At 40.8% G+C, this 8,195-nt stretch overlaps 1 protein-coding gene across 2 annotated transcripts in view; it reads right to left on the reverse strand.

The window, feature by feature from the left end:
- The window catches only part of LOC139541967 (conserved oligomeric Golgi complex subunit 7-like), a 30,130-nt gene extending 23,366 nt beyond the window's left edge, over positions 1–6,764 (reverse strand). For both annotated transcript variants that reach the window (XM_071346906.1, XM_071346907.1), the window contains exons 1-3: positions 6,421–6,764; positions 6,085–6,301; positions 1,637–1,785 (exon numbers count right to left, since the gene is read on the reverse strand). In XM_071346906.1, coding sequence (XP_071203007.1) covers positions 1,637–1,785; positions 6,085–6,247 — 312 coding nt within the window. In that variant the 5' untranslated portion in view covers positions 6,248–6,301; positions 6,421–6,764. The remainder of the gene's footprint in view (positions 1–1,636; positions 1,786–6,084; positions 6,302–6,420) is intronic.
- Between the last annotated feature and the right edge of the window lie 1,431 nt (positions 6,765–8,195).

An 8,195-nucleotide genomic window follows, 5' to 3' on the forward strand; every position in this document is an offset into this window, starting at 1 on the left:
TCCTCTTTACAAAACTGTTTCAGTTCAGCAATATTCTTGGGATGTCTGGTGTGAACCGCTCAAGGTCATGCCACAGCATCTCAATCAGGTTGAGGTCAGGACTGACTGGGCCACTCCAGAAGGCGTATTTTCTTCTGTTCAAGCCATTCTGTTGTTGATTTATTTCTGTCTTTTGGGTTCAAATCAAATGTTATTAGTCACATACACATGGTTAGCAGATGTTAATGCGAGTGTAGCGAAATGCTTGTGCTTCTAGTTCTGACAATGCAGTAATAACCAACGAGGAATCTAACCTAACAATTCCACAACTACTACCTTATACACACACCATATACTACCTTATACACACCTTATACACACAACTACTACCTTATACACACAAGTGTTGCATCACCTAACTTCTGTTGTGCTTCAATTGTCAGACAGATAGCCTTACATTCTCTTGCAAACTGTCTTGATAAACTTGGGAATTAATTTTTCCGTCGATGATAGCAAGCTGTCCAGGCCCTGAGGTAGCAAAGCAGCCCCAAACCATGATGCTCCCTCCACCATACTTTAGTGGGATTTATTTATTTTTTTTACCTTTATTTAACTATGCAAGTCACTTAAGAACAAATTCTTATTTTCAATGACGGCCTAGGAACAGTGGGTTAACTGCCTTGTTCAGGGGCAGAACGACAGATTTTTACCTTGTCAGCTCGGGGATTCGATCTTGCAACCATCCGGTTACTAGTCCAACACTCTATCCACTAGGCTACCGGGATGAGGTTTTGATGTTGGTGTGCTGTGCCTTTTTTTCCTCCACACAGTGTTGTGTTCCTTCCAAACTCCACAACTGTAGGTTCATCTGTCCACAGAATATTTTGCCAGTAGTGCTGTGTAACATCCAGGTGCTCCTTTGTTTGGACAGCAGTGGCTTTGTCCATGGTGTCCTCCCATGAACACCATTCTTGTTCAGTGTTTATGTATTGTAGATTCGAGATGTTAGCATCTTCCAGAGATTTCTGTAAGTCTTTAGCTGACACTCTAGGATTCTTCTTAACCTCATTGAGCATTCTGCGCTGTGCTCTTGCAGTCATCTTTGCAGGACGGCCACTCCTAGGGAGAGTAACAACAGTGCTGAAACTACTCCATTTAGACAATTTGTCTTACCGTGGACTGACTTTTAGAGATACTTTAGTTACCCTTTCCAGCTTCATTCAAGGCAACAATTCTTAATCTTAGGTCTTCTGAGATCTCTTTTGTTTAAGGCATGGCTCACATCAGGCAATGCTTCTTGTGAATAGCAAACTGAAAATTTGTGAGTGTTTTTTTATAGGGCAGGGCAGCTCTAACCAACATCTCCAATCTCATCTCATTGATTCGACTCCAGGTTAGTTGACTTCTGACTCCAATTAGCTTTTGGAGAAGTCATTAGCCTAGGGGTTCACATACTTTTTCCAACCTACACTGTGAATGTTAAAATTATGTAATTTTCTTTTCTATATTGAATACAATCATGTGTGTGTTATTAGTTTAAGCACACTGTTTGTCATTGTTGTGACTTAGATGTAGATCAGATCAAATTTAGGCAGAACTCCAGGTAATTCCAAAGGGTTCACATATTTTTTCTCTCCACTGTAAATAACCTCTATACCTGCATGGACTGTACAGTGTCCTGCTCAAACTTCCTAATGTCCTCCTTGACCAGGACCATCTGCTCCTTCAGGAACGACGCCTCCTGCTTAAGAGCCTCCACATCCCGCAGCACTCTGGGCATGTTCTGCAGGGCCTGGTTACTGCTATCTGAAATATAATTCAAAAACTAAATTCATTTGTGCCAAGGACTGGGCCCTGGTGAAATGTTTTCTGTTGTGTCCGTAAATAGTCAGAGAAGCTGGCGACATGGCATTGGTACCACAACACAACTGCCAGTGCCAAATCAGATGGAAGAGGTAGATCTGCACTGACTGAGATAAAGGAATTACATTTAATTAGTTAGGAATATGTATCCTATGACTCTTGGTTCTTCCAGTTCAGTTAACAGCTGAACCTGGAATACTTTACTTCCTTAATAGCTTTGTGGAACAGGCAGCAATACAATAACATGAAATACAACAATTAGAGTATGTCTAGGCAGGGCAAACACGTTTTGGTGATTTCTAATATGTCATCAAAATAAATCAATCACTGCACGTTTTTGGACTCACACAGCAGTTTTTACCTGATGAAGAACAATACCATTGGAAATTAATGTTGAAAGTTCCATTTAAATTCCTAAAACTTAAGTTGAAAATGGTGTCGCTGCTTCCTGTTGACAAGACATATTGAAAAATAGCCCCATGTCACAGTTTTAAAATGGCCAAATCAATAAAAAAACATTTTGTGATATTGAAAACCTAAAAATAAAACATTTACTATCTAGACATACACAACCGTTCAAAAGTTTGGGGCCAGCATCCCGGAGTCGCCTCTTCACTGTTGACGTTGAGACTGGTGTTTTGCGGGTACTATTTAATGAAGGACTTATGAGGCTTCTGTTTCTCAAACTAGACACACTAACTTGCCCTCTTGCTCAGTTGTGCACCAGGGCCTCCCACTCCTCTTTCTATTCTGGTTAGGGCCAGTTTGTGCTGTTCTCTGAAGGGAGTAGTACACAGCGTTGTACGAGATCTTCAGTTTCTTGGCAATTTCTCACATGGAATAGCCTTCATTTCTCAGAACAAGAACAGACCGACGAGTTTCAGAAGGAAGTTCTTTGTGTCTGGCCATTTTGAGCCTGTAATCGGACCCACAAATGCTGATGCTCCAGATACAACTAGTCTAAAGAAGGCCAGTTTTATTGCTTCTTTAAATCAGAACAACAGTTTTCAGCTGTGCTAACATAATTGCAAAATGGTTTTCTAATGATCAATTAGCCTTTTAAAATTATAAACTTGAATTAGCTAACACAATGTGCCATTGGAACACAGGAGTGATGGTTGCTGATAATGGGCCTCTGTACGCCTATGCAGATATTCCATTTTAAAAATCTGCCGTTTCCAACTACAATAGTTATTTACAACATTAACAATGTCTACACTGTATTTCTGATCAATTTGATGTTATTTTAAATAGACAAAAAAAAGAAGTGCTTTCTTTCAAAAACAAGGACATTTCTAAACGACCCCAAACTTTTGAACGGTAGTGTACGTACGCAACAACAGTAATCATATTACTTGAATGGCAGCACCTTAAACTGAACATGCACAAATGGCAATAAATCACACAATCGGTTGGGGGGGGGGATATGCGCTGTTGAGACTACCACAACTCAAAAAACACAGAGCAACTGGAGATATTTTTACACCACTGGTTAGAGGACAACCTGCAGAACACAGTCAGCTCCATTTTGGAATTTTGACATTGGAGAAAGGCAACACTTCTGTAAATCAGTCATCGATTGTCACATTGAAATCAATTGCGCGAGAGGGGGAGATGAGCTTGCACGTCCTGTTAAAATTAACACCGTTTTAAAAACGAATAATGTGTGCACCACTGATTAGAGAACAATTTGTAGAAGACAGCTAACTACATATTGAAGTGTTGCATTTTGATTAAAGTGGGTTGCTAACATAACGTAAGTGTAACGCAACACTTTTTGTGTGATATCACGCTGAAATCAATAGAACAGGGGGGTAAACGATTGAACCGTTTAAACAGTGCTACACCCAAAAGGCCACATGGAAGAACCTAAACATGGTTGGTTAGATGAATGGCAGATGTTGATTTCAGAAGGCTGCCACCACAGAAAAGGTAAGAAACCACTTTCAGTAAGTTATCCTCAACGAATCGCGACCCGCCATAAGATATCAACAGTGACAACAGTTGGCTGCTATTTAAGTCATAGTTGACTGTCAAATCAGTTTATCGGTGTGGCCAGTGACTTTTATAGAGACCATCCTGAATGATCCATGCCATTTCAGACAGAGAATTATACCTGCGTTCTAAGTCCTGCGACCCCAGCGCGTATGACAAAAATCAAGAGAACAAAAGATATTGATCTGTTTTAAGCAACTGATTGTGTAATTTTGTAGACTTTTAAACATCACCAATCTGAGGTAAAAACTATGTGCAATTCCATGTGGTGAAAACATCTGCTTGTGATGTTACCGAGTTACAGTTCATATAAGGAAATCAGTCAATTGAAATAAATGAATTAGGCCCTAATCTATGGATTTCACATGACTGGGAATACCGATGTACAGATACCTTTAAAAAAGTTAGGGGCGTGGATCAGAAAATCAGTCATTATCTGGTGTGACCACCATTTGCCTCATGCAGCGCGACATATCTCCTTTGCATAGAGTTGATCAGGCTGTTGATTGTGGCCTGTTATCCCACTCCTCTTCAATGGCTGTGTGAAGTTGCTGGATATTGGCTGGAACTGCAACACGCTGATCCAGTTCGTCCCAAACAGGCTCAATGGGTGACATGTCTGGTGAGTATGCAGGCCATGGAAGAATTGGGACAATTTCAGCATCCAGGAATTGTGTACAGATCCTTGCAACATGGGGTCGTACATTATCATGCTGAAACATGAGGTGATGGCAGCAGATGAATGGCACAACAATGGGCCTCAGGATCTCATCACGGTATCTCTGTGCATTCAAATTGCCATCGATAAAATGCAATTGTTCTCGTTGTCCGTAGCTTATGCCTGCCCGTACCATAACCCAGGGATGTAAACAAATGTGTGCACAACATGAGAGAAATAAGATTTACATGTTGCTTTATTATTTTGTTCAGCATACGCAGGGCCGGTCCTGGCCGACCTAGGTGAGACAAAAAATTGCCACCCCCTAAAAATGTAGAATGTCACACCAAAAACTAATGTCCATGGATGTGGGAAATCAAGGCTGGTCCGGACTACATCAAAAAGACATCCAAAGGCGTCAGTGTCGGTCCGTGCTTACTAAGATACAGCCTACAGTGTCAGCTGAAATTACATTTTAGGAATGCCCATCTATGTGGTAGGCCTACCGTTTGTAAAACACCCCAAAAAAGGCAGGTCCAGACAGGACAAAAAAAGCCTGTTCTTACTGGGATGTAGCCCATCATGTCTGCCTGCAATATAATTTTTGGAATGCCCAACCATGTGGTAGGTTCACCGTTTGTAAAACAGGCCGTTGTATTGGCTTTATTAGTCCTGATTCCTGTGACTAATCATTGTGGCTATTTAAGATCTGAATATCTGCTACCCAACTTTATCAGGAGTTATCCTGAGCTTATTTGCAATGTGTTTATACAGTGGGAAATGCATAAGTATTCTCTTTTTCGCTATGATCAGCTCGTAAAAAAATGTACTGATACAAACTTGAAACTACTGATCATGACAATTAACCCACGGGATGAATCTCCTGGACAGCAGTTGTGAGTAGCCTGATTGTCCGTTCCATATTGTCCATTTTACTTGTTTATTAACATGTCAGCACATTTTTTATTTGACTGGGCACCATTTAGGCTAGGCTATTTAATCTGATTAACCAACATGATATAAAAAGTTTCCATCTTATTACATGTTATACAGAAAAGGCCACATACTCTTTCTACCATATGCTATATCTGCTACATGATTTATGTTAGATGTTTGTTTCCCTGCCTTTGGGCTCTAGTTATCACATGGCGGTATCAGCGCTCACCAAAAATGTGCAAATGCCACTGGTTGAGAGAAATTGTCCTTGTTTTTGGGCAGAATTGTGTGAGGTTGCATGTGTTGTTGGAGGTGCATCTTGTGCAGTTTCTCTGCCGCCCTCATCAATCTGCTGCCATAGATGGCCGCCTAATCCTGCCTAATGAGCAGTCCAATCCAGAGTATATGTCCCGTCACAGTGTGAAAAACTATTTTCACACCACTTCGATTCAGCTATGACCGGAAGTTACTTTTTCCACGGCAGATTAGGGGAATTAGCTAGGAGGTTTGGAAAAGGGTTAACGAATCATGCACCGTTAACCTGCTACGAAAATCACTTCCGGTCGTAGCTGTATCGAAGTGGCATGAAAGTAGTATGTCCCATGTCACAGTTAACCAATTAGTTAAAGTTAGTTAAACAAATATTTGGTTACCCTCTATTGCATTGTTAACTTCCTGGATGAACACCTGCAGTTTCATGACCAGCGTCGCCGCGTGCGCATCTGCCTTCCCAGGGGCATCCTTCTGCATCTTGAAGGCCCCATTCACCCAGTCCTTCACATCGAAATCATCGTCCAGAAATTTTGAGAAGTCCATTTTGCTGTCCGAAAAACTTCAGATAGCTGGTGAATTAGGTCAAGAGAAAACGCTCTGTGTGGGGATAAAAACAAATTGGACATTGACAGCTTCGTTAACTACCAATAACATTCACTATATGGCTCATATATTTATCAAATAGTAGCTACATGTATATTACAAGTAACACTCACCATTTCACTTCTGAATGTGACATGCACATAGACTTCAAATGCAGGTTAACGTTAGCCAAGTCCGGGTGATGTAGATCTGCTTCTTTTCATTTGAAACAATCTAATATCTCCCCATTACAGGTTTAGAAACGAACAGAAAATAAACAGCCCATGAGAATGAAATGACCATAATAACTAAATAGAGTTCGAGCAAAGCAACTGCCTCCTCCAGAGTTAATTTGAATGGACTAAAACATCTAAAAAAGAAATCGAATGTTCAGTTTTGATGACAGTAAATTCCGGTTGGAGCTCACTCAATGACCTTCCCCTAGAAACAAATGAGGATAAATGGTTCCTATGTCGTGTGCCCATTGCAATGATCTCTGCTCGATAATGTATCAAGATTATATAAAATATTTTATTAAATATTAATTCAAAGCATCCATGAGGTTAACCTTCACCATCAATTATAACATGTGTAGATTAAAATAAAGTACTAAAGAACGAATTTATTTGTGTTACACTCGAAGTCCCTTAAAAACCAAATCCTGCTTCATGGTGGCCTTTTTTGATGAGGTTTAACGGCAGCTGCCATCCAACTGGACTGGAGTATAATTCCCTTATACTTTGCTCGAAAAAAGTTAAATAAATAAACAAATACCCTACCATTTTACCCTAAATTTGTTAAAAACACAACACCCTACTCCAATATTTAAACCTGTCTTGTCCTACTTCAGGCCAACAGCCTGAAAGGGCAGGACACCATCACTCAAGACACCCTGTAACTCTTCTGGCGTCAAATCTTGTACACCCAGATACTTATCTGCAGCTGCCACCACAACCTCTATTTTCTGCAACTTAAGTTCCATCCCTGCAGTACAGTTCATAACCATTGCTATGAATGGTAAAAGTCCAATATGACTGAAGCATATATCACTCGTTGGCCTATCCCTCTGTGTTGATACAGATCTACTACTCACACGAATCCTCTCAGGATCCCTCCACCATGGCGCCGGAGGGGATGGCTGACGTTTTTCGGGCTCCTGACCAATTGTGCTATTTTGTGTGTTTTTTTTTCACATTGTTTGTAATAAACATTTTTTACACAATGTTGATTCTACCATCTCTTATGACCGAAAAGAGCTTCTGGATATCAGAACTGCGATTTCTCACCTCGAACTGGACAAACATTTTTTCTTTGAGTCGGACACGAAGGATATAGTGTTGCTCCCAGATAAGGCCCAAATCCCTGTCATTCACATTAAGAAAATAATGAAAAACAGGGGGCGGAGATCAGGGTGCCTTGTGAAAATTTGTTGGCGATTGGGTAACTCGCCTCTACCATCCGTTTTATTAGCCAACATGCAATCACTGGAGAATAAACTGGATGAGCTTCGTTTGAGACTATCCTGCCAAAGGGACATAAAAACGGTAATACCTTATGTTTCACTGAGGCGTGGCTGAACGACGACACGGATGATGTACAGTTGGCTGGGTTTACCGTGCATCGGCAGGATAGATCAGCTCCATCTGGTAAAACGAGGAGTGGGGGTGTGTGTCTGTTTGTCAGTAACAGCTGTTGCGCAATGTCTAATATTAAGGTAGTCATGAGGTATTGCTCGCCTGAAGTAGAGTTCCTCATGATAAGCTGTGAACCACACTATCTACAAAGAGAGTTTATCTATATTTTTTGTGGGAGTCTATTTACCACCACAAACCGACGCTGGCACTAACACTGCACTCAACTAGCTGTATAAGGCCATAAGAAAACAAAAAATGCTCATCCAGAAGCGGCG

The sequence above is a fragment of the Salvelinus alpinus genome, chromosome 17, assembly GCF_045679555.1.
Source record: "Salvelinus alpinus chromosome 17, SLU_Salpinus.1, whole genome shotgun sequence".
Lineage (NCBI taxonomy): Eukaryota > Metazoa > Chordata > Actinopteri > Salmoniformes > Salmonidae > Salvelinus > Salvelinus alpinus.